The 27571-nt window shown below is 40.6% G+C and overlaps 1 protein-coding gene across 1 annotated transcript in view; it reads right to left on the bottom strand.

Annotated features, from left to right (window-relative positions):
• ACTN2 (actinin alpha 2) overlaps positions 1-27571 on the bottom strand; it is a 95327-nt gene that overhangs the window by 10420 nt on the left and 57336 nt on the right. The window contains exons 8-18 of the mRNA XM_050950385.1: positions 26634-26719; positions 25417-25509; positions 23536-23766; positions 22171-22318; positions 18796-18946; positions 13426-13534; positions 12375-12515; positions 10746-10928; positions 5042-5176; positions 4327-4506; positions 2563-2709 (exon numbers count right to left, since the gene is read on the bottom strand). Coding sequence (XP_050806342.1) covers positions 2563-2709; positions 4327-4506; positions 5042-5176; positions 10746-10928; positions 12375-12515; positions 13426-13534; positions 18796-18946; positions 22171-22318; positions 23536-23766; positions 25417-25509; positions 26634-26719 — 1604 coding nt within the window. The remainder of the gene's footprint in view (positions 1-2562; positions 2710-4326; positions 4507-5041; positions 5177-10745; positions 10929-12374; positions 12516-13425; positions 13535-18795; positions 18947-22170; positions 22319-23535; positions 23767-25416; positions 25510-26633; positions 26720-27571) is intronic.

Raw genomic sequence — 27571 nt, forward strand, 5'->3', positions numbered from 1 at the left:
CCTTTGATGTTACAGAACTACATTTGGCTGATCCAATTTCATTCACCTCAATTCCAGATTTCACAGCAGAGTCCAAATCTGCCTTATCGCTGTAAACAGCCAGTTTAGAGGATTGATAATTGTGTGTACTTGAAGAAGCTCTGAAGCAGAGTTGATACATTTTACCCTCTGACATTGAATGTGTAAGTTTGGTAGGATGAAGGGAAGGTATAAAACTGAAAAAGAAGCTTCAGTGTCTCACGTGTGTTTGTTCAATGAAAAAGATTTGCCTCCTTCTAGTCTGTGCCGATCGAGTCACATATGCCCACTATATTATACCTTAATTAGGGCTGGTCTACACTAACATTTAATTCACACCAAGCTGAGGTGTGAATCTAGCCTGAACTAGCCTATTGCGCACTAACTGTCTGTGTGGACCCTGCTATTGTGCATTAACAATTCTTTAGTGTGCTTTGAAACAGCTTTCCTTTTAGCACTATTTCTTGTACGCAGGAAGCCTGGCTTAGTAGCTGAGTTTTCAAATTTTGCCTCCTTTTCTTAAATTTGTACACTGGAGAATGTTCACTACTCTCTAGGCCTTCGGGCTTACCCTTTTTCTTAGGGTTATACGCTCCCCACCCTGACTAAAGTTGTGTGGAAGCACCACCTCTCTCCTACATCCTGTTATATAGGCTTTTCTACACTGCAGCTCTGCTGTATTGTTTCCTCTGGGACCTGGAGGTGTCTTTGCCAGTTCATGGAAAGACTGCAGATCCATGAGAACAGGGCCAGCTGCTATAGATCTTAACTTGTGCATATCTAGGCCTTCTGCAGCACCAGAAGCATGATAGTCCATTCTGCTGGGCTGCCACTGCCTGGCAACAATACCCTCTCCATGGAAAATTAAAGCCACAGAGCAGACATTCCTGCTCTGAAGGATTGAATAAAAGTTACGGAAGTGCTGGAAATGGCTGCACAGTGTGAGTTGTACTATGGCATAGACACTTTATCCTTTACGTGCCATACTGCTTCCAAACCTTCTCCGCGCTGGGTGAGGGGAGCATATGCTCTTTAAGAAGCTGTCAAATCTTTACACAAAGTGCCTGCTTCCCCATAATGGATTTTTCTGAACTGTAGGTTGTAATTTTTTTGTGGGCCTGATGCTCTGTCTGCTTTTAATGGCTCTCATTGCTCAATTATCTGCTCCAGTGCATTGGGAAAGCCTTTCAGCATATTACTTCTTTCTCACCCTGAGAAATGTATCTCTGTCTCTATGATATTGCCTTCTCCTTCCTTAGTGAATACAAAGAGGAATTATACTACACTACAATTACATTTAGGGTCTCAATAAAATGAAGTACATCTGTCACTGACTCCTGTGGATCTACCTTCTCCTTGCTTCTATTGTATATATTTGAAAATTCTACTTTTTGTCTGACGTGCCAGATACCAAATGTTGACTATCAGGATCCAATATACACCAAGTACAAATCTAGATGCATGTAGCCACTTTGGAGTTGGGGAGCTAAGAAACAGAATATCAGGATGGAGATGTAAGGGAGGAACTAGCATTGGGCATAGGGTGGACAGAGTCAGGCTGGGAGTCAGTGAAGTGCTCTGGAACCCAGGATAGTTTTCAGGGAATCCAGGTGGTAAGAGGGAGAAAGTGAGGAATTCTGTATAGCCTCATGATAGAAAAAAGCCGGGGGAGGAGGAGGAGGAAGGAGCAGGCTGGGGCTATATTACAGCAGCCATTTTCAGTATTTAAGATTTGCACTGGATTTTGAAGACAGATTTGTATGAGCATCTACCCAGCAAAATTGTGTGTGAATATAGTTTTCCAACTGGGAATGTCACTCATATCCCTATTTTTACGCATGAAAATAACTCTGTTATTGCATCCATACCTATCTCTTTATTTACCTCTTACATATGCATTTTAATTATTTCTTTCATTTCTTTGATTGCACTGAGAATCACCAGTAGAGTGTGTTACATTCATCCACAAGGATATTTTCTTTCCTACTTTATTCATTTCTAACTAAGGAACTGAAACACACAATCCCTGTGCACAGAAAGAATTTTCTTTGAAAACAATCGCTGCCCCTACTGAGTTGCTTCCCTGAACAGAATATTTCTAGGGGGAAAAGTTATTGATTTTTTCCTTTTTTTCTTTTTGTTATAATGCAGGAGAAATCAAGTCTTAATATGTGACAGCAACTACTATTGAGCGTGTGTGACAGGCCACTGCTTTACAATAAGGGACCACATCACTCTGTAGCATATACAAAAATATCCAGTCAGTCTCCTGCATTATTTTAACACGTCGTTACAAGCACTCAGTGAGCTGTCATTCTCTCTGAATATTAATTCCACAGCAAGATTGAAGAGCAGAAATTAATCTTTAAATCATCGGCATAATAAATGCTACAGTTTAAGAGAATATGGCCCCTCTTTTTATTTAGCTTTTTTACTTCAAAAAAATTATCAATTTTTAATTGGTATTTGGAATACAAAGAAACAATGTTATATGGACTTGTTTTTGGAGAAATGTTAGATGAGAAAGAGGTTGGAGTACTGTACCCTATCAAAGTGATTGAATGATGCTCTGAATTCATTCATTTGTTCTTGGGTGATACCCTTGGCATCTCTTGTAAGGATCTGCGTCTCAATCTCATTGATAGTTCGGGCAATGGTGGTCAGTAAGAGTTCCCATCCAACACGGATATGCTATAGGAAAGAAAACACAGATTCTTTATGCTGGTAATGAAAACCTGAACTCCTAGCATGATAACAAAGACAGTAAGAGAGAAACCAACAATGCAATCTGAAATTATTTATATAGATTGTTGTTTGGTGCCACTACCTGCATGCTACAATTATGGGTACACTGGAAATATAACAGCGTGAGCAGTGGGTATTGTAGGCAGGGGGAGGCTGTGCCTCCCCAAACAGCTGGCGTGGCCCCACCCACACTATGTCCCCAGGCCTCCTTCTGCCTGCTGTTCCCTTCTGTGACCAAGAGGCTGGGGCAGGCAGGCAGGCTGAGGGCTGCGGTGTGCACAAGACTCCTGGGCTGGGGCCACGCTGGGGCTGGGGGCACTCCAGTCCTGCAATCCGCATGCCCAGTGCCGGGCTGCGGGCGCTCCGACCATGCTGCCTGCCCGCTCAGTGCCGAGGGCGCTCTGACCATGCCACCTGCCCACCCACCCAGCGCTGGGGTTGGATGCCATCTGGCTGCACCACCAGCCCAGTGTTGGGACAGAATGCTATCTGGCCATGCCACCTGCCCAGCACTGGGACTGAGGGCATGCAGGGGGCCAGTGGCAATGGGGGCGTGGGGAGATGTGCTCTGGGCTCCAGCGAGGGAGGAAAGCAAAAGGGGCTGGGCCTCAGGCAGAGCAGGAGGGGCTGGGGGCTAGCCTCCCTCAAGGGTGTGCTCACCCGACATCCATGTATAACAGACATGCAACAAATATTAAATTAATTCCTAAACTGATACTTGTTCATACCCTCTATTGGTTCTTGATCATAGTGTCATGTTAGCCATAAAGTCTGATGTTGGCTTAGATATCAACACTTGGATTCAAGAGCTGTTATATTTTTCAGCATCAGTTCAATTCTGGACAGTATTTAGCTGACTCAGCATGGTTCCCAAGCTTTCCAGTTATAATCACTTTCCCATCTTGGGCCCCAACTCTTTGAACACTTAAAATCATGACTTACTTTATACATGTGAGCAGCCTCATTTAGTTCAATGGGACTACTCCTGTGTGTAAAGTTACTCATATATGTGTGTCAACAGGATTGGAGTCTTGGTTGATAATCTGTCATGGCAGACGTAGGAAAGAACATGGCTTTATCATGACAAAAATGCAATAACAGTCATTAAAAAAAAGGAAAAGTTGTGGCAAACTATATTTAAGAGGAAATTAAGATGAAAATCAAATAAATATATTTTATGTTCCAATTAAAACAATAATAGTTAACAGTTTATATCCATATAACAATCCATGTTCCACCCTCTATGAATATATGCAGAGTCCACAATATAAAATGTATAAAGGAGTCTTATGCTCTGATCTTGCAATCAGCTCCATCCAGGACCGGGGTCTTTCTTAGGAGCAGCTGACCAGGTGACAAAGACCATAAGGCTTCATAATAAAGACTAAAAGTCATGGTTTTGTCACAGAAGTTACAGCCGAGACAAACGGAGCCTTAGTAATGTATATCTTCTGCTGCAAATAAACTAGGAAGTCTGCCAAATTATTTCCTCTGTCACAACTCCCTCAGACTGGGGGAAGTGGATACATGAACCTAAGAGCACAGAACTGAATTCATAAGTACCTCCATAGTATAACTTGTGTGCTTGTTATCAAACACCAGGGCTTCTTGTATAAGCTGATGGTCTCCTTCCAATTTGTCAATATTGGTTTTGTAGTTGATGATATTGTGTTCATGCTGCTTCAGTTGATTCATCTGGTCCTCCAAGGTCCCTGTCAACTCAACAGAGCTGCGGGCAATTTCCTGTCACACAAAAAGAAACAAAAAAATCTAAACTCCAAAATGTTAGTTTGCCACACATTTACGTGGAAAACGTAACCTTTTTACACTAAAAATCAGTGTCAATCAAAACTCCCTCCAAACTAGAGAATGTTGTCTTTTGCACACTCATATCTCAGGACAACATTGGGACAATGGTATTTATATAGAAAGAACACAACCACACTAATAACCATAATCTAGGAGAGGATTTCAAAGGTCCAGTTCCCATGGACTGTTAATGTGAGTCAGGTGCCTATCTGTTCTGTGTGCCTTTGAAAATCACCTCTCTAATGTCCCCATTCACTTCTCAAAAACCTATTCCAAAGTGATTTCATTTGCTTTTATAAGCTCTGAATATTTTAGAACCCTTCTTTAAAAGACCTGATTACATTAATGTTGGAAGGCTGGCAGGACAATGAAGGCCACTGATGTTCTGTGTGCACAGCAGGGAGTATTCTGAGAAAAATGATGTGTGTTCTATTCAGCAGCCTCCTCTTGATGCCTCAGTGATACTCACCTCCATCTTGGTCTGGATCCATGGCCCCACGACATTGGCCTGAGCAGCAAATTGGCGACGCAGACGTTCGTTAGCGTGCTGACGGGCTAGCTCCTCCTGCAAACATTGATCCCTCACGGGCACAAGTTGTTTCACCTATCCGTGCACAAAAGAAATGAGGGTTGAAGTGAGTAGATAAGATTAGAGCATGTAGCACAGATTGATGGTTTTCTAACCTCAGTTTCCCCGCTTCCTCTGTCACCCCCGAGCGCTATTTAGTGAGCAGATTAATTTCATTACCTGACATTCTTATTTGCTTTCAATCATGAGCAAACTTTGTGGAGTCTGACTGTTTCAACTAATGTTTACATATGGCCTGTTCTTTATTTCTTACTTGAATTTTTGTATGGTTCTTTAGGTACTAGAACTATTGAAATGAAGAGATGTGCTGTACAATGAAACAACAGGTACTGACCTCTCTTTTTTAGTGAATATTAAGCATTAATGACCCACAAAATAAATACTGACTGAGGTGAAGCCATGTGAGGAAACAGGAACTTCACTGCAGTGAAAATAATTTTTTATTTTATTTGTGAATGGAAACATCCCTGAACAGGATTAATCAATAAAGAATGACAGGGAGTAATCAAATATGGTTTAATAAAGATATATGTTGGTGGTTGTTAGCTGTTAACCTACTAGGCATATCATTAGACCACAACCCTGAAAGAACTCAGTTATAAAATATTACAGCACAGTGCTGCAGACACTTACTAGTGAGCCTAGTACTTATTCCCTCGAGATGGAAATGAGACTACTGAAGGTAGTGAACACTCTGGCCCTAATTCAGGAAGGCATTTAAACATGTGCCTAAGTTGCACCCCTGTTTACAATAGCACTTAGGCACAGGTTTAAGTGCTGTGCTGAACAGATATGCTTTATTTAATTGGGGTCTTTGCAGAAGACGGAAAACAAGAAAGAACAAAAACATTCAGTTTGAGAATTTTTTTTTTAATTATGGTTAAGTTTATGAGAAGAATATACCCAAGTTATTCTAAAGTTTTAATGACAAATCATAAAAGTTTATCTGAAAAATAAATTAATCAAACATAAAAATTACTAATTCTTTCAAGTGGACCTTTGTACAGCTATCAGTATTTTTTTTAAAATCAAGGCATTTTATTATATTCTTTAGTTAAATGACTAAATATAATGCTGAATTTAAAACATTTAATCATATAATTATTGATTTTTAAGTTAATCATTTGGCTGGCTCTAGTGATTAATTTAAACTCATCATTTTTTAGTAGAATATGTAATGGCTAACATAGAATCATAGAATTGTAGGACTGGCAGTGACTTCGAGAGATCATGTTGTCCAGCCCCTTGCACTCACGTCAGGACTAAGTATTATCTAGACCATCCCTGACCGGTGTTTGTCTAACCTGCTCTTAAAAATCTCCAGTGATGGAGATTCCACAATCTCCTCGGGCAATTTATTCCAATGCTTAAACACTGTGACAGTTAGGATTTTTTTCCTAATGTCCAATCTAAAAGGCCCTTGCTTAAATATAAGACCATTGCTTTTTGTCTTATCCTCAGAGATTAAGGAGAATAACTCCCCCTTTCCTTGTAACAACCTTTTATGTACTTGAAAACTATTATCATGTCCCCTCTCAGGCCTGGTCTACACTACGCATTTAAACTGAATTTAGCAGCGTTAAACCAAATTAACCCTGCACCCATCCATACAACGAAGCCCTTTATATCGATATAAAGGGCTCTTAAAACCGATTTCTGTACTCCTCCCTGACGAGGGGAGTAGCGCTGAAATCAGTATTGCCATGTCGGATTAGGGTTAGTGTGGCCGCAATTCGACAGTATTGGCCTCCAGGCGGTATCCCACAGTATACCATTGTGACCGCTCTGGAAAGCGCTGAACTCGGATGCACTGGCCAGGTAGACAGAAAAAACCCCGCGAACTTTTGAATTTCATTTCCTGTTTGCCCAGCGTGGAGCTCTGTTCAGCACGGGAGGCAATGGAGTCCCAAACCCAAAAAGAGCTCCAGCATGGACCGTACGGGAGATACTGGATCTGATCGCTGTATGAGGAGACAAATCTGTTCTATCAGAGCTCCGTTACAGAAGACAAAATGCCAAAGCATTTGAAAAAATCTCCAGGCTATGATACTGAGTCCACAGCAGGGACTCAGCACAGTGCTGCATGACAAGCGTAACGGAAAGCCAAAGAATCAAATGGATGCTCATGAAAGGAGGGAGGGAGGGAGGGGGGACTGAGGACTCCAGCTATCCCACAGTCTCCGAAAAGCATTTTCATTCTTGGCTGAGCTCCCAATGCCTGAAGGGTCAAAAACATTGTCCTGAGTGGTTCAGGGTATATCTCGTCAATTTACCCCCCAGCACCGCCCCCCGTGAAAGAAAAGGGAAAAAAATCATTTCTCGCCTTTTTTCAGTGTCACCGTATGTCTACTGCATGTTGCTGGTAGACGCAGTGCTGCGGCGCTGAACAGCAGCATCCCCTCCCCTTCCTTTTCTGATGGCAGACGATGCAAAATGTTGGAAAACCATCCTCATGATCCCATGAGTGCTCCTGGCTGGCCTCGGTGAGGTCGGCCGGGGTTGCCTGGGCAACAATGGGAATGACTTCTAGTCATTCCCAGCAGACGGTGGAAAAGGATTGCAAACCGTCCTCATCATAGCAACTGGGGGCTGAGCTCCATCAGTCCCCCCCTTTCATGTCTAATGAAGATTCTGTACTGCCTGGACTATCATAGCAGCGGGAAGCTGCCTCCCCCTCATTTTATCTCACTAAAAAGTCAGTATTTCTTATTCCTGCATTCTTTATTACTTCGTCACACAAATGGGGGGGACGACACTGCCACGGTAGCCCAGGAGGGTTGGGGAAGGAGGGAAGCAACGGGTGGGGTTGTTGCAGGGGCACCCCCTAGAATGGCATCATCATTTCTGTGGGATCTCTGGGGCTCTGACCTGGAGCGGCTGTGCTCTTTGGTTCTCTAGTACACGTACCCCATATTCTAGGCAGGACTGACTCTATTTTTAGACAAAACAAAGAAGGGAATGACCTGGGGAGTCATTCCCATTTCTGTCCATGCACCCCCGATCGACCTCAGCGAGGCCAGCCAGGAGCACCCATGACAGCAGCAGACGGTACAAAAGGACTGATAACCATCATCGCCAATTTCCAATTGCAAACGGTGCAAAATGACTGATAAACGTCATCACCAATTTCCAATTGCAGATGGTACTATAGCTGGTAACCATCTCTTTAACCTTGCAAAGGCAAATGAATGCTGCTCTGTAGCGCTGCAGTACTGCCTCTGTCAGCAGCATTCAGTACACATATGTTGACAGTGACAAAAGGCTAAATGGGCTGCATGGTTGCCATGCTATGGCATCTGCTAGGGCAATCCAGGGAAAAAGGGCACGAAATGATTGTCTGCTGTTGCTTTCACAGAGGAAGGATTGAGTGACAACATTTACCCAGAATCACCCGTGACACTGTTTTTGCATTGGGATCTCAACCCAGAATTCCAATGGGCGGGGGAGACTGCGGGAACTATGGGATAGCTACGGGATAGCTACCCACAGTGCAACGCTCCGGAAATCAACGCTAGCCTCGGTACATGGACACACATCGCCGAAATAATGTGCTTAGTGTGGCCACGTGCACTCGACTTTATACAATCTGTTTTAAAAAACTGGTTTCTGTAAAATTGGAATAATTCCGTAGCGTAGACATACCTTCAGACTTCTCTTCTCCAGACTAAACCCAATTTTTAAAATCTTTCCTCATAGTTCATGTTTTCTAGACCTTTAATCATTTTTATTTTTCCCCTCTGGACGTTCTCCAATTTATTCCCATCTTTCCTGAAATGTGGCACCCAGAATTGGATACAATACTCCAGTTGAGGCCTTATCAGCATGGAGTAGAGAGGAAGAATTACTTCTTGTGTTTTACAACATTCCTGCTAACACATTCCCGAATGATGTTTGCTTTTTTTCCAAGTGTTACACTGTTGACTCACATTTAGTTTGTGGTCCACTGTAACCCTCAGATCCCTTTCCACAGTACTCGTTTCTAGGCAGTTGTTTCCCATTTTGGATGTGTGCAACTGACTGTTCCTTCCTAAGTGGAGTACGTAACATTTGTCCTTACTGAATTTCATCCTAATTACTTCAGACCATTTCTCCAGTTTGTCCAGATCATTTTGAATTTTAGTCCTATCCTCCAAAGTACTTGCAACCCCTCCCAGCGTGGCATCATCCACAAACTTGATAAGTGTACTCTCTCTGCCATTATCTAAATCACTGATGAAGATATTTAACAGAATTGGACTCAAAACTGATCCCTGCGGGACCCCACTTGTCATGCCCTTCCAGCTTGACTGTGAACCACTGATAACTACTCTCTGGGAATGGTTTTCCAACCAGGTATGCACCCACCTTAGAGTAGCTCCATCTAGGCTGTATTTCCCTAGTTTGTTTATGAGATGGTCATACGAGACAGTATCAAAAGCCTGAAGTCAAGATATACCACATCTACCACTTCCCCTCTTCCACAAGGCATTTTGCTCTGTTAAAAGCAAACTATTAGGTTGGTTTGATACGATTTGTTCTTGACAAATCCATGATGACTGTTACTTATTACCTTATTATCTTTTAGGTGTTTGCTAATTGATTTCTTAATTATTTGCTCCAATATCTTTCTGGGCATACTCTTCAGCATTTTGAAACCAGTCAGGCTGGAAGTATGACCAGAAAGACTGACTTTTAAGGAAAAGAAAATCTAATTTCTGACTAGATTTAAATTTAAGACTTTTTAACCTTGATCTAGTTACTACACTTTTTCCTGCTGAAAAAAAAACAGGCTATTTTAAGCATATTCAATTCCTTATTAGTCTCACTTAGCTTTAAACAGTAAATTGACACACAACATTACATTCAAGCAAAGCCATGAAGGTAGATTCAAATGAGATGTGTTGGGCCAGCTCCACAATGCGGTTCTAAAAGCTTCAGTGGGAGCAGAACTGGGTCCCTGGTCTGTATACATTCAGTCATTAATTATATAGTCATGTGACTGGGGAGACCAGTTGCAATTCAGGGAACTGTAATGTTATTGTATAATTAAAATTAATATAACCCCCTGAAAAACATTTTAAATGTTTTAAATATATTTTATATCATAAAAACTAACACTGGGCCCAAATTTTCCTTGCAGTTATACATCAGTTATTCCAGTGACCTACTAAATATTGAGTTGAAACTTGTTTAAAATGTTAAATGTGGCTGTAACTGTCATTTTGTATTTTTTTTCAGTATCCGTCTGTACTATGTTTCTCCATAATATATAGGTAGGCTTTTTTCTACACTAGCCATAATGACAACCAAGGTTCTTCTAGCCAACAGCCTAAATTTACGTTGACATACCTTTCTGCTGTCCAGACTAGCCAAGATTTTTAAGAAAGAGCTTTCATTATGAGGCTGTTCTTGTTTTCACTCATTGATTGCAGGGAGAGTTTTGGCTGAGTGAATGCTGTTGGATCAGCCCAGATATTAGACTTTTTTTTTTCTTTCTGGTAATTCATGACAATTTCTGGAGAGTTAGTATGGGTCTCTGCTCTTATTAGTCATACTACCAAAACATTATTCCTGCAATGTCATTTCCACCTTTAGCATACAATACCTTATCCCACTTGGCACGGATTTCATCCATAGTGACGGTGCTGTAAGGATTGCTTGCACTTATTCTGATGTTGTAACTCTGAATAACCTTCTCAACTTCATTCTGGATTGACAGAATAGCCTGCCTCTCACCGTCCGCCTCTGGCAGAGTGGCTTTAAACTGTTCATGGGCAGTGATTAAACTCTGGAATCAGAAACAAAGCAGGAAAGTATAAGGATTTTTGTTGTAGTGTCAGTTCTATGATCTTGAGGGCCTGATATAAATAATTGTATTTCCTCCCCAAATACATTGTACACATGGGGTGAAACCCTGACCCTAGGGAAGTCAATGGCAAAATTCCAATGGAGACAGAATTTCACCTATAGGATCACCTCAAAAAAGACAGAACTTGCAATACGGTGGTTTTTGGGTAACAGACCATATTTTGTTGTTTTGGAAGTATTTAAGAGACACTGTGAAAATGAAAATGATTCATTTCTGAAAAATGTTTCTTTACCTGAGTTTCTAACAACATATGATATTAAGAATATGTAAAGAATAGTGTTAAAAACACTAATTTAATTTTCATACTTTGTCGCACTTCACTCACTCTGAATAGTAAAACCAGACAGATAAGTTTCACTTCATTTTTCATGCTACTTCTGATGTTTACCAGTACTGTGCTATTTGGGTTTCCAATACTGCAAGTGAATATTATCCTCTTTCCTTTTCCCCACCAAGTTTAAAAAATATGACAAGTTTTCTACTCACCCTAACCTCGCTCTGTTTAAAAGAAAAAAGTAATTAGAGCCTTGACACTTCTTTGGAATGCTCTCACTTGGAGCCCTGTGTCCACATGGAGTCTCAATGACGTCAGTGTGACTCCACATAGGCAAAGGGGTCTGCCCTAGCGGATCATGATGCAGCATCTGGGCCTAAATACTTGAGAGCACCCTTTAAATACAGCTGCACAAATGTACCACTAATGTTGAGTGCAACTGAACAAATGACAAAATTAATGCCTTCAGTTACTTTCACAACAAGCTAACTATGCACAATGAACAGCCGGATTCTCATTTATAGCATACACTTATACACTAATCTGGCAATATAAAGTGGTTTTAAAGTGGGTGGACATGTAAATTATGCCTTGCCTTTAAGGAGACACAGAAGTAAAGTGTTAGGTTCCAGAAAGTTGCCTTTATTATTAGGTTAACATTAGTGCAGTCAGATATGACTGTTCTGGGCCAAGTCCCATACACTGTGACTACTCAAGGCCACCAATCCCACCTAGCTAGTGTCTTAGGGCCCCAAACAACCTCCAAGTGCCATATAATGAGAAATGCAAAGAGACACTGTGTTCCCAAGTTCTGCTTTCCACCTGGTTTGCTTGCCTTCTTATCTCTGGCTAAGGACTCCTTCCAAGGGGAGAAGTACTGCAGCCAGCTGCCTTAAAAGGCCATGTCTGCTTATAGGTTATCACTTTTATGCTCACAGATGAGTGGGAAAGGACATTCTCTGTCAGAAAGATAGCTTATATGCAGGATATGTTTTCACTTACAAATGTTGACAATGTCCATTCAGTGAGAGGGAAGGCTTTCCTTTCTTGACTTCCTGAGGTTTGCAAACCAAAAACGGACTACCATTTACCTGAATTTCCTCTATGCTATGAACAATAAACATGTCCTGTAGGTCTTCCATAGCACCTTCCATCCAGTTGTTGAATGGCGCAGCTCTCTTGGCAAACTCCAGGTGAAGCTGATCAATAGTTTCCAGCAATTTCTCTGTCCTCTGTTAAGTCCAGTAAATGCATACAAACAAATTCATTGTTACCAAGATGAAAGCTAATTCTATGCACATACAGGTAGTGTCTCAGTTACCTTGGGCATACATTTTCAAAAGTGACTGATGATTTTGGATGCCTTATTTGCTGGCTGCCCAACCTGAGATATCTTAAAAGATGCCACTGAAGTCAGTGAGACTACTCACATTAAAATTATTTTCATGTTAAACTTAAGTAAACTTAAGAATGTGCATAAGACTGTGTAAGATCAGGGCCTAAGTGATTTTTTTGCCATTTACTGCATTTTAAATATTTTCTGATAATCTGATCTATAAAATGAACAAATTAAATCGCACCAATTTTAAATGAATGGCCTACTTTAATCATTTCTTTCACGTATGAAACGGAGCAGTAACACATACATGTCACATTTAAGCCCAGAGATGTATGTAGGTGGCTTCCACTGATCTCAAGGGAAGCCATGAAGATACATCCTAGGGCTTTTAGTAAATTTGCTTTGGAACCTCCATCACCAGAGAGCCTGGCCATTGGCATACTGCTCAAACTGAGTTTTGCTGTAGTGTATATGACAAGACAGCTTCCTAATTATATCACTGCTATGCATCAAATCCCCAAAGGGTGGGATTACACTTCATCTCTTGATAACCAAATTCGTACTGCTGCTGCGGCTTTATAACTTCTAACTGCACCATAAACTTCTAAGAAACAAAGCACCATCCAGTCTATTACTGAGCAATTCAACCTATATTGCAAATGAACTCACAGCAACCTGAAATGGAGAGCTTGGGAAAGGGTTTATTGCAGTCTGGATTACAGGAATTAACACTCAACAATGTCTATTATAAACCCCAAAGGATTCATTTTTTAAATGGAGCTACTTATTGATATCAATTTTACCTCCAGTGCCTCTCTTCTTTTCTGAGTGAGTGTTCCCAATTTGTCCCACTGGTCACATATCTTCTGGCATCGATCATTGACACTTGCAGCATCATAAAAGTCCAGTTCGCTAGGAAAGAGTGAAGACAAAAACTGCTATAGCTTCTGAACAAATAGACAGGAAAACACTGTACATTCTGCACCTGTGTACATGTTGCACTGGCCCTCCTCCTCTTCTTTTTCCTTCTCTTGCTAAAATAGTCAGCTTGCAATCAGTTAGGCAGTGTAGTGGTATTATAATGTGTGGGATGTAGGCACTAAGGGTGGAATCCACAAAGGTACCTGGGTGCTTAAACCCCAGATTTAGGTGCCTATGGTCCCCTTTTGGTTCCATTGTGATCTACAAAAGTCCCACCGAACCTCATAGGTATCTAAATTCACTTGGCACTTAAGTTTCCAGTGTAAAGGTTCTCTCAGCACCTATGTTTCTGTTTCTTGGCATGCACACTGCAGCCTCCCTCTATGCATCTGGATGGCTATCTCCCAGCTAAGCCCCAGAGTGATTCACGATCCTCAAGGAAAGACAGGTGTTCAGTTACCTAAGCCACCTGTGGGGCTTGATTGATAGGCATACTCAGAGGCTGCCTACTGGATTGGGTCCCATTGAAAATCTGGCATGAGGTGGTGGTGCTCACCCTCTAATTTTTAGCCCAATGGTCTGAGCACTCATCTGATATGCGGGAAATCCAAGTTCAAGTCCTCCCTTAACTAGAGGGGGTCAAAAGGATTTGAACACGGGCCTCCCACATCTCAGGAGAATACTCTAACCACTGAGATGGGATATTCAGATGTGGCGCACCCTCAATCTCTCCTGTTGAAGCTGTTGCACTGTGGATAAATAATGAAAGAGCAACTAGTGCAAGGGAATTGAACCCAGGGTCTTCAACCTACCACTTAAGTGCCCTAACTACTGGACTACAGGGTCATTTTCATCTCTCTGTGGCCCAACGACTGTTCCACTGTGCATAAATACTTATAGTCATTGGGACACAGAGAGTGTATGTGTGTGACAGAATCACTTTGCAGTGGCTATGCAGCAAGAACCAATGAACTGCTGGAAACTAAGAGCTTTTTTGATAAAAGTGCCCTAATCATCAAAAAGATAGAGTGAAACCATATGACAGCTAAGCACATTATTTATATAAAGGAGAGGGAGCTGCCAGCAAGGCATTCTCCATGAGGGCCCTTTGATTCTGGAACTGCTTCACACTTTGGTCTAAATCATTCCAGATTTGTTGACCTTCAGGGTATGCAGTAAAAGCTATCTAATTAATAAGACTTTGGGGGAGATCTGAAGGTATGGGGCTGTGGGTGGAGTGGGAAGGGACATTATTTTGCTGTTTTGATGTATTGGCTGCAAGTTAATTTTTTTTATGTTATACTCCTACTGATAGATGATGTTCCATACATGGATTGTGAGTTTATTAAGTTGTCAGGGCACCAAAAGCTTCTGTATCAGTATCTTTTTTCACAATAAGTCTAAATAAATACAAAGTATTTTTCAAGTTTTTCCAAGTGGCACCTCTGAGACTGCTGTGAATTTTATTTTTAGGCCAATTGATCTCCGGTTGTCACTCTCATTTTTTTAGGATAAGGGCAAATGTCACTTTTGTGAAAGTCAGGGACTAATTGTGCTGGCTATGGGTCAGTGCTGGAAGATACTGTACTAACTTCGCCAAACAGCTCTTCCAACGTACCTGTCATGACTTGCAAGATCCCTGCTACCCTGTTCCTGGGTTTTTATTAAGCACAGACAGTTTGTGTTGCACGTTTGGAATATGGATAAATAGGGAAGAGAATGAAATTATCAACGCTAATTTTAAAGGAGCATCTACAGTTTAAAAATAATAGGCTGGATCCTCAGCTAGTATAACTCAGTGTGACTTGAATGACTTCAGTGGAGCTATGCCAATGTACCCCACATGAGGAGCTGGCACTATAAACTTCTCAGACACAAATTTCCTTTTAAAAGTCACATTTTACAGGGAATTATTAAAAAGGAAAGAAATGTAAATACCTAGTTTACTTTTGTACTACTTGAGCTGTTTGCTTTTTGTGATTCTCTCACCATTATAAGTAAAAATGGGCCAAATTTGATCTGACAGTAACTTTGATCCAGCAAAGCACTTAAGCATGTGCTTAACTTTAAGCACTTGAGTAGTTCCATAGAAGCCATATTAAGTGTGTACTTAAGTAATTCCTGGATCAGGGCTGGCCTCTTTTTAACTGTGCTCATGAACACAATTTGAACCCAGGTATCCAGAAGCAAAAGACTTTCTAGTCCATCTGTGTTGGAGACTAATATAGCTGTTTGCCTGGCTGAAAATAAGTTTTTACACAAGGTGAGATAAATATTTCAAAAACAATACATTCAGAAATTTTGATCCTGATTAGTGAAAATCTTTCAAGTAGTGCATAGGACCATAAATGAGTATAGCACCTTAGAGCACAATTTAGTCTAATTCTTTTTAGCATTTACAATGTATTAAATGGGAAATCCCTGATTTTTTTCCCTAGGTTTATATAGTGCCCCATCCAAGACTTATGATGTCTCACAATCTGGCATACAACGACAGCATAACAGCTTCCAAACTGGGATGATCCTGCTCACACACACACAAATCCTTTATCCAGACACCATCAATCAACAAGCTTTTAACAACTTTAACCTTTATGCTCTTAGTGGGCTCAGCTGCTGTAGCAGAAAATATCAGCGCTGACACTGAACTGTAACCAGTGCAGCTCAAGGTCACACAGCAATTGTTCTCCTTCAAAATAGCAACTGCAGGCAGCCAAGAAATGACTACCAAAAATATTGGGTGTGCTGACCTGAAGCACAGTCAATGCTGGTCTTTTTAAGGACCGGATCAATGGCCAAAGAAGTCAAGAGAAAGATCCTTATTTATTTTAATGACCTTTAGATCGGCTCCACTTTCTTAGCATGAAAATTTTTACACAGTCCTAAGAAATATCACTGTCAAGAGGAACTAGGTCTTTTCACCTCTAATTTCTATCATTTTGTAAGGAACTGTTGGTAAAATTATTAAAATCAATATCCAAAGGAAGTTGTCTATTTGCTTGCAGATACTAATATTGGCATTTATATATAGCGCCCTTCATTCAATGTCCTCCAAGGGTTTTAAGACTAATTGAGCTTCACAACCCCCCTATGCAACCGGGCAGAGATTTCTCCAATTTACAGATAAGCACATGGAGGTTAGTGCAGAGCACCTCAGAAGTCAACAGGGTGTTCTTAGGGAGAAAAATTGTTCTCAACCTCTCGAGGTCCCTTCCAATCCTGCGATTCTATGATTCATCACCTCTGAAAATCAGGCCACAAGTAGCTTGTCCAACATGACACAGCAAGTCAGTGGCAGAGTTCTCTCTCCCATCCAGCCCCACTCTAACCACCTGGCTATGTTCCCTTCAAGTTGGCAAAACACAGACTTAAAGGATGTAACACTGACCCTGCCTGCATTAAGAATATTATTTCAAAAATCTCACTTTGTTGCTAACACCAGTGAAACTTCACTGATGCTAACAGTGTTTGGAGCCCTAGCATAGATAGCCAAACAGCTTTCTAAGCATTGCGATCATTAGCCTGATCTGAACAGAGGCCAATGACAGCTCTAAAACAATGGCGGCAATTGCCAGGCTGTCCAGACTCTGCTCTCAATGCTGCTAATACTGGTGGAGCTGAACCGGCATTAGACATTTTCAGAAAATGTCTCTAGAGAGAGCCATTGAGAGCTTCTGTACAAACAATTACACAATAGAAAGTCATTATTACCATACAGGTCAGGATGAAAAGAAAGGCAAGTGTTTTATCAAGTGATGAATTCACTGATATGTGCATCCTTTTAAGTTTCATGCTTTTTTGGCACTAACTAATTACTTCATCTTTTTTCCTCTAAATATACACATTCTCTTTCATATAAACTGGAAAAAATAGACTTTTTCTATAATCTCTTCCAGGTTTTACTGAGGTATTACTGCTAACAATAGTAGGCAAAACATTTTCAGAAAGTGCGATTTCTAACTTTATGATGGATGTTTGGATTTGTTTCTAAACGGAGGAGACTTCCACTGGATGAGGTGGTAGAACTGGTGCCTAGGACACTGCAAGGTGGGAGAGTCATAGAGCCTAGGCTGAAACCTGAGCCCAGAAGTCTACACAGCAATGAAACAGCCCGGCAAGCCTGAGTTGGTTGGCATGGGCCAGTTGTAGAAGTCTAGTTGCTGTGTAGACAAAGAGATTCGCCACAGGTGATGCAGAGAGTCAGAGACAGGGATGGGAACCGTGCTTAAATGTCCTAACTCCCAGACAGACATCTGTTTTAACCACTAGTCCACACTGTCCTCTGTTAGCTTCATAAATTTATACTGCAAGTCAGCAATGCACTTAAGCACATGCTTAACATTAAGCACGGGAGTAGTACCACTGATTTCCAGTATAACAACATTAAATTCAATGGGACTATCCACACTCTTAAAATTAAGCATGTGTTTATGTATTTATGTATTATGTGCTTATGCGTATTGCTGAACTGGACCCTTAAACTAATTTGTATTCTCTCTGTGAGTGTGTGCGTGCATGCATGTGTGTCTGTGTGTGTGTGCTGGCCCAGTGGTTAAGGCATTGGTCTTGGTCAACTTGGTTTCAAGTCCCTACCCTGCCACAGATTTCCTGTATGACCTTGGACAAGTGTCTGTGTGCCTCAGTTCCTGCTCTGTAAAACGAGGCTAACACCACTTCCTCACCTCACAGTGCGGCTCGTGAGGATAAATACTTTAAAGATTGTGAGGTAATGGGGGCCTGACAAGTACCTTAGACAGACTGAAAGGCACACACTATATAGAGAAGGAATATGAATTAGTTTTTTAAGTATGGGAGAAGCGATGCAAATGTAAGAAATTATTTTAATATCAGCTTGCGATACTGGATCTATATTATACTCATGTGAGTAAAATGAAAGAAATAATTTTTAGGAGAACGATTTCACATCTAGCATCTTGTAGGAGAACACATGAACTGGCAGGCTAATTCCACCTTCCTGCACCCCACCAGATACACAATTTACCCACCTACAGAAACAAAAGCTTACTGTTAAGTCAATTTTAAAATGTTTGCTCTGAAACAATTGTATTCAGTTGCATGTCTATATTTAGTTCAATTAAAAAAAAGAGGAAAGGTGTCAATGACTAGCTCAGATAATATCCTTATGAAGCTATCTGTGGAATTCTTACATTGTACCTATGACACTATTGAATTCATTGGAAATAGTTTATCAGTTAAATGTCAGCAGCTGCATGCCTCTAAATGGAACATACTTCAGCTCCTGGGCAATGGCTGCGATCTGTTCTACTCTGTCCTGGTGGGCAGCCAAGTCACTCTCAAAAGCTTCATGTTTCCTCAACATAGCGCGGACTTCGGTCAGAGAAGCAGATTCATAATCCTTCTGGAGTAAGATCTGCTCTTTGCCTGAAAATAAAAACAAAAATATCAGTAATTCATTATTAATTCATTAATTGCAACAAGAATGCACACAAGTCAGTCATTTAAATTGGGGCCCAGCTTTGTGGTGCTTTGATCAGTATCACCCACCCCGTGTGAAACCTAGCCCCACTGAAATCAATGACAAAACTCCCATTGATTTACTTCAATAGGGCTAAGATTTCATCCCCAGTGTAATGCCTTTATTAACAACTCACTGGAAAAGTCCAATGGAATTTAATAGGGTGAAACAATAAATATTATATGGTAATCATTGTATAAAGCTGTAGAACATAATAAGATCCTTTCTGTAGGTTTCTGAAACAATCCTATAGAATTCTAAAACTGAGATGCGATTCTCTATTATGTTTCATGGAATCATTCACAAGCCTGTCTAAAGATTACTTTCTCTTCATTTCTAAAGGATTTTCCCACATGGGAATCAGCCTGTTTCACACAGACACATTGCTGTATAACATGGAATAAGTAGCAAGGTAATTCAAACTCGTTCCAACACAAGGCCAGATTGTCAACTCCCTACTTGCATGGGTGAAGTGTTACTTAACCAAGTCGTTATTAACTTCAGCAGGACTACTTGGGTGAGTGCCTTCTTCCCAATCTGAGTAATGGGGTTCTCAAATCTGGCCCTTTGTTAACATTTAATTTATAAACACAAAGATGTAATAAAGCAGAAACATCCAGGTTGTTGGTATGTTGATCAATGTACTGGTTATTCTTCGCTCAGTGAACCACTATCTGTGATGGTTTAAGGCAGGCCCAGAAACTCTATTTTTTGGTTCCATATCTTTCAGGTACTGACAAGCACTTCTGTGGCTTTTTCACATCTAGCATTGAACTGCAATTTATTCTCACTGTCTGCGGATGTAAATGAATTTTGAAACTTTTGGCCTTGTTGTTGCTGTTTAGCTGTTGAAAGTGGAGTACAGTAGAAAAACAAAAAAACGAGTGTGAGGAAGGGACAAAAAAAGAAGAAAGGGATGGAGGCAAAAAACAACCATTCCCCTAAAAAGTCCAGTAATTTTGTTTAATTTCTTTTTAAAAAACCAAGGAAAAAAAGAGTGGGAAAAAAAACCTGTGATTATGCCCTCACAAACCTCACACAATTCTGACGTACACTCTAAACTTTTACCAATATAGCAATGTTGGCTATGGGTATAAATTTTTGAAACGTTTCTGTACCAAAAGAGGCCCTACTATAGATACAGTTATAAAAGCATAAAAGTTCTTTTGCTGGTATATCTTATTTTGCTCAGAGCACTGGTATAAGTTATACTGCCAAAAACAATTTTATGTCAGCACTGGGCAGGGTGACTGGCATAGCTATAGTCAGGAGCAGCACCAGGGTTTCTGACGCCCTAGGCAGATGGCCATTTTGCTGCCCCCCGAGGCCCCGGTGGACTTACCGCAGTAATGCTGGCGGACGGTCCGCTGCTGGAAAGGCTCCGGTGGAGCTGCCGCAGTGATGCCGGCAGGCGGTCCGCTGGTCTAAAGGCTCCGGTGGACCTGCCGCAGGCATGCCTGCGGTAGGTCCACCGGAGCCTTTAGACCAGCGCACCGTCCGCCAAAATGACTGCGGCAGCTCCACCGGAGCCTTTCCAGCAGCGGACCGTCCGCCAGCATAACTGCAGTAAGTCCACCGGACCCGCGTGCCGCCCCCCCGGCAAAATAGCGCCCCCCCAAAATTCTGGCGACCTAGGCCATTGCCTAGGTCGCCTAAATGGTAGCGCCGGCCCTGGCTATACTGTCAAACCTTTTCTAGTGAAGACCTGGGTGATGTAGTCAGCAATCAGACCAATATGTTCAATGTAAGTTATATTAGCAATACTTCATCTTCTTTGAAATTCTGCCTTCAATCCATTATTCACTTTGGCCTCGTGCCCAAAACCTCCACAAAAGACTCAGATATGTGGCAGCTCTTGGTTTTTAAACAGAAAATGCCAAATCCTTACAACTCTATCCTAACTTACCAAAGGTTACAAAAGAAAGCGAATAAAATCGGAAACTGAAAGATTACCTCTCACTCATCAGGAACTCTTACTATTAGGAGAGACAACTGAATTCACAGACAGCCGCTTTAGCTTCAGTTCACCACATACTATTTCCTAGATTTTAAGGCCAGAGGGGACCATTATTTCTCTTGCTATATATTCCCCTGTGTCAGAGCTACGACACGTGGTCAGAGTAGCACATGCTCAGTAAAGAGGCTTTCAGAATTATCGCAGCTTCACTTCTGGCATTTATTTGACAGCCATTTACTGATTTGGGTGCTTCTAACAAGCTCACTATGGGCTTGACTCTGGTTTGAAACGGCCAGCAGAGGGGCTGTGGTGAGAGTGTAAGGGGCATGGTGGAGGCAAGCTAGGAGCATGGTGGGGTAGAACTGCATTACATAGATTCTCTACTGTGGTAAGGTCCTGAAAGAGACCTTACAGCAGTGCTGTATGCGAGAGCAGCCCCTCAGCTGTTCTAAATTACGGTGGGGTTGGACTAGCAGTAGCACCCCTCCCCTATGTTAAAGTTTAATAAAAGCTGTGGCCTGCCGCTTAATTCCATGTAAATATCTGTCCTCACTTCGTTGCTGTGTCCACATCAAAGCAAGCTAGGTTCTTCATTCCCATCTTCTCCCTAAAATTCTGTGGAGGTAAGCTAAACTGTAGAACGTTGTTTGTTGAACTTGGCTAAGGAAAGTCACAATTTAATATAACTAGTTTTGGGATTTGGCTGGAACAAATCCTGGTTGTCTTTGCTGCTGTTCAGTAAAATCACACTCTGCTGAAATCTGCCTTTTACATAGATTCTTTCCTGGACTTACTGTAGCTCTGACTGGTTGGTCATATGACCTGGATATGCAAATGAAACCATGACGCAATCTTCGCAAAAATGCTGGATGATACATTAAACCAGAAGCATGGCATTGTTCTATGGATCTTAAAAACCAGTAACAAAAATTTCAACTTGTTTCTCTATTGAATGGTCAGCCAATGTAGTTGAAAGATAAATCTCATTAACTACGTGGCCGAAAAGTTAAGATGATGAGTGTAGGGGAAAAGGCTAGAAAGCTTCCAGAGTCATTGTTAGTTTTAGGTTTATACCACTGTCCAAATTATTCAATAGCTGGTTTTGGTTTGTAAATACCCAGTACTGATTTACAGATACATTTATCTGAAACACTTTAACCAAGGTCTGCTTACCATATGCCCAGGTTTCATGAGTAGAAGCCTTCTGTCTAAATTTCTCAGCCAGGTGTTCAAGTCGTTCCAGTCTTCGTATTTCATTCAGCAACCACTCCTCATAGCCCTTCTCAGCTTGTTCAAGTCTCTGCCAAGCACCAGCAATATCCTATGAGAAGTTTGGGGATGAATGAGACTATAATCATTACTCTGTATCTCCTCTGACTTTGCCCAAATTTGTGAACTCTACAAGAATTTACAATCTTGCTCCAAAAATGGAAATTTAGGTTCAAATTTTTCAAATATAGGCACCTAAACTATACCAGACAAAGTATGTGTAGGTGAGTGCAAACTGGAAACAATGTGTACAAAATGTTATTGTCCATGCAAAGCAGTTATCTATCCACTGCCTCCATGCATATTTTATATCTTGTAATTTCAGTGAAGGTGATTTATAATATCCTTAAAGTGTACTGTTTTGTGCATCCATTATCAAAATAAAAATTTTTTGGTCTTGGAAGCTGACAGTGATGGAACAGCTAATATCAAAAACAATGTGCACTTTTGCTGGAACACGAAGTCACTAAGCTTTCTGGTCTACACTGACAAATAAAAAAAAGCTTGATGCCTGTTGTGTGGTCTTTGCAGAATATTTTGAGCTTTTATAGATGCACATAGGCACCATTTATAGCCAGTACTGCCGGTCTCTATGATATTTTGTGAGCCAGATAGATTTTTCAGCTAACAGTACTGCCTGTTTATAAAACCTGAACAGCTTAAAAACAAGATTACAGCACAGTAGAGACATTTGTTGGCTGTATTCAACACCTAAAACATTCAAAGTTCATGACTCCAAAACTCTTATCAAGAGCTGAGAGTTAATTTGGAGGAACTGTTGTTTGACTTCACAGATTATAAGGCTCCATTCAATTAAAAACAAACAATCTACTGCAAATTGAAGCTGAAAAAGATACTGAAACTGTGCCAGGACCAAATTCCGAGGTCCTGCACTGAAGAAAACTCCAAATGAAATCAATGGTAACTTTGCTTCAAACACAATCACACCATTTAGCTCCTTCAACAAAGCAGCACTGATTATGTTCCAAAAGAGGGATTTGTCTCTCACTCTCATGGCTGCAGAAGAATTACTGAAGTGGAGGCAGCCTTAAAAAGAAGTAGGACCACAGGTAGAGAGAAATGGTCTTAGAATGAAGTACTGAATAAAATAAGTATTGTTGATTTAGCACCGCTGGTACTTGAGAACTAGATGTTGCAAGTTGAAATGAGTGAAGATGTTTTGGAATAGTAATTGGATCCCATCTATTCACATATTACTGAGAATTTCAGGTGAAAGGAGAAAAGAGACTGGGCCCATATCTTACTTACTGAAACCATTTTCCCCTCTGATGGCATGAAAGCTGGCCTATTGCTGATCCTCAGTTTTGTCTGCAAGGTGTTGAAATTGATCTCCAGTTGACATTTTTCCTGGACTTTGGGAGGCTTGTGCTTGCGACGGTAGTCTCGGAAGTCCTCTAGTTTCTTCTGCATGGCCTGCATTGTTTTCTCGGGTGTTTTGTTTTCCAGCCAAGGGATCGTGCGACGAATCCATTCTAAAAGCTATCACATACAGACACAAACAATTAAAACCCAAAGCAATGGAAAATGGAACCAAAAAAAAAAAAAACCCTGATAATCCTGAATGTACAGACTCCAGTGTCTTTTCTTTAACAAGAGTGTCATGGCCAAAGTCAATGGCTTAGTGACAACTAAGCAAAAGATTTTCAAAAATGACTAGTAATTTTGCGTACCTCAAGTTATGCCTAATTTGAGACATCCTAAAGGGACCTGATTTTCTGAAGGTGTTGACCACTTGGCTTTTTGAAACTCGGGTCTCTTCAAGGTATCTCAAGTTGGGTAACCAAAACCTGAGTTACCCCAAATCACCAGCTACTTTTAAAAATCGTGGCCTTAGCGACTCAAGTAGTCAAGGCTATGCAAGGAGGGCAGACACCAACTCTCTGACTTGTCACTTACAAAACTCCACACAAAAAAAAGAAACAGTTAGTACCGATACAGCATGTTTCTCCACAAAGCTATTTTGGTATCTAGGGAACTCCATACGTTATTGCGAGGTGTGTATTATTAGTGTGGGCCAAACCCTGCTGTCCTTATTCAGGCAAATTTCCCATTTGCCAAGAAAGGACTGCAGAATCTGACCCAGAATGTCTACAATATATTCAGGAAACTAACTAATATCAGATGTAGTTTTAAAACAGAAAACCTTATGGTAAGAGTCCATTGTAATCTAATCAGTAAAAGACTTGGGAAAGATTAAAAAAACAACATTAATTCAATTAATAAACAAAAAGTTGCTGTAGTTTATCTGATAAAATTCACATTTCAAATTCAGGGCACAGTTTTAATCTGTTTCTCTTTCTAGGTAGGTAATTTCACTGCAGTATCTGAGAGCCTCACAATATTATTGAATTTATCCAGCAAAGGATCATTATCCCCTTTTTCCAAACGGGGAACTGAGGGGATTGCCTCAGATCACACACACAAAGCATGTGGCAGAGTTGAAAACTCTGATCTCCTTAGTCTCAGCGCTTCCAGAGATGCAGGGATGCATTATGATACACCTTGAAAAATACCTTTCTCTGGCCTGCCTGTGAAATACCTCAGACTTCATACCCTCATATTTCAGTTTGAAATAAAATCCTTATGGACCACTTTATACTTAAACATCTTATTTTTATCACTTAAAGAGTGTTTATATTTATCAATCATGTTACTATTTTTGGCTGAGAGGAAAGAAACTTTTTTTTAAACTAGAATTATGGAAAACAGTAAGTGAATTTAAGATTCCTTATTTGTGCAAGCAGTTATAATGTATAAACCCTCAAAGATCTCTCTCTCTGGTACTTAGATGGCCTCCATTACCACAGTATCTGAGTGCCTAACAATCTCTAATGTGTCTATCCTCACAACACCCCTGTGCTATTATCCTCATTTTCCAGATGGGGAACTGAGGCAGAGAGAGGCTATGTGACTTGTTCAGTGTTATTCAAGAAGCCTGTAATGGAGCAAGGAATCGAGCTGGGCTTTTCCGAGTTCTAAGCGAATGCTCCAGCCACTGGACAATCCTTCCCCTCTGATAAAGATGATTGTCAGCTGTATGTAACTTAAATTTTGCTTTATTTTCATTGTAAATAATGCACTGAATTTATCATCATCTGTATTCTATGAACCTCACTTGCTAGCCTTTACCTCACTTGCTAGCCTTTCATATTCTTCCATCAACTTTTCATTTTCTTGATTCACAGCAAGCACTTTACATATCCTGTTAGCTGCCGTCTCAGCCTGTAAAATACAGAAAACAAACAGGACATAGCTGTCATCATGTTCACAAGCAGATACAAACTTTGAGTAAGCTGAATGTGACTGCTCAAAATAAAAATTGCATTTCTTATCACTGTTGGTTAGTTCTCATGACTCATATGTAAGTTTGCCCTTCTCAGAGTTATTGGGACAAATTCTGCTGTGAGTCTCCCTGTAAAACTCTCCTAACTTCAATGTGCTGCACAGAGTACAAATCAACACAGAATTCATTCTGTTAAACATTAAAGCCTTATTATATAGGAGTTAGTTTCACACTAATGTTAGAGTCATTTAATAAATCTTTACTTTGGAAGTGACTTTAGACTATTCTTCAGGTTATGGTACACCTTTACCCCAATATAACGCGACCCCATATAACACAAATTTGGATATAATGCGGTAAAGCAGTGCTCCAGGGGACGGGGCTCCGCACTCTGGTGGATCAAAGCAAGTTCAATACAACGTGGTTTCACCTATAACATAGTAAGATTTTTTGGCTCCCGAGGACAGTGTTATATCGAGGTAGAGGTGTATTAGGTTAAAACAATCATACTAGAAACCTATTAGGTTTGTTAGGAACATGCAAAAGAGGACCCAAGCAAATTAAAAGCCCAGTTCACACAGTTTCTACAAGTCATTTGCATTTATAACAGCCAGAATGTACACAACTGGTCAAAGTCTGCTCTTCTATGCAAGTGTAAATCTGGAGTAATTCCAATGAGTCAATTGAATATTGCATATTTATTCTGATTGTGCACCTGAGATCTGCTCCTGCAAGGAAAGTTGTGCATCAGCTAGGCCTGAGGTCCATATGCAAAACAAGGTCTCGCTAAACTTACTTTTCCTGAAAATAGTTTTTTACAACCACTGAAGACCCTCAGAATAGAGACGTCAATGGTAATGCCTTTTGGAACAAAAAAAAAATCCAATTTGCTACAGGGCTTTTAACTGAATCAGGATCAGAAGTTAGTTAAAAACAAGCATCCACATTCAAATAATACCTGGGAATGTTAATTAAAACCACACAGATCTATATTCAGGTGAAAAAATATCATGGAAATGTGAAACAACCAACCAAAAAGCACAAAGGGACCATTGATTAATACCTGCTCTGCTCCAGCAAAAGCATGGTAGAAGCAGGAAACATAAGTCATGATAGCTCTTTCATCAGGTTTGGGAGTGTTCACAATATCTACAAAAGGAAGCGGGTGGAGGAAAGAAAAGAAAAAAAAATAGAGGCGTAGAAACCAGGCTGAACAAAGAGAAGCACAAAATGGTTGTTACTCTGTCTTGTTTTCTGTATGCTAAGCAGGTATTGGCCCACAGCTATGTTCTCTGGAGACAAAGCTGGAATAAACGGTGTGTGAGATTTATTGGTGCTGACAGGGAAAAAAAATCAATATGCTGAAAATCAAACTGAAGTCTTGCAGACAATGAGGTGGAATTTTTTTTCTTTGAGGAAGGCTGGATCTTGCACCCCTATTCATGCACTGTAACTCACAGGAGTAAGCCCATTAACTTCAGTGAGACCACCTGCATGCATAAGGATTACTCGCAACAGTAAAGGCTGCAGGATTGCATTTAACAATTTAAAATCTGTCCTGTTAACTAAGATATGTAAAAGACAAGCTACATAACTCACAGAATTTTAGCTGTTTTGACCTGGGAAGAACCTCTCTATAGAAGTGTAGCTCAAGCTTGCAAAAGTATCTGTTAGCTTTTTAATACTATATATCAGTATTCCTAGAGTGACCATGTGACATTTGAACTGTGTTCAATTCTCAGTTTCTCTTTACAGTAGAACCTCAGAGTTACAAACACCTTGGGAACTGAGGTTGTTCACAACTCTGAAACATTCATAACTCTGAACAAATTGTTATGGTTGTTCTTTCGAAAGTTTACTATTGAACACTGACTTAATACAGCTTTGAAACTTTACAATGCAGAAGAAAAATGCTGCTTTTAACCATCTTAACTGAAATGAAACAAACACAGAAATAGTTCCCTTACCTTTTCAAACCTTTTTATTTTAAATTTCCCTTTA

Source organism: Gopherus flavomarginatus, chromosome 4 (assembly GCF_025201925.1).
Source record: "Gopherus flavomarginatus isolate rGopFla2 chromosome 4, rGopFla2.mat.asm, whole genome shotgun sequence".
In the NCBI taxonomy this organism is placed as follows: Eukaryota; Metazoa; Chordata; order Testudines; family Testudinidae; genus Gopherus; species Gopherus flavomarginatus.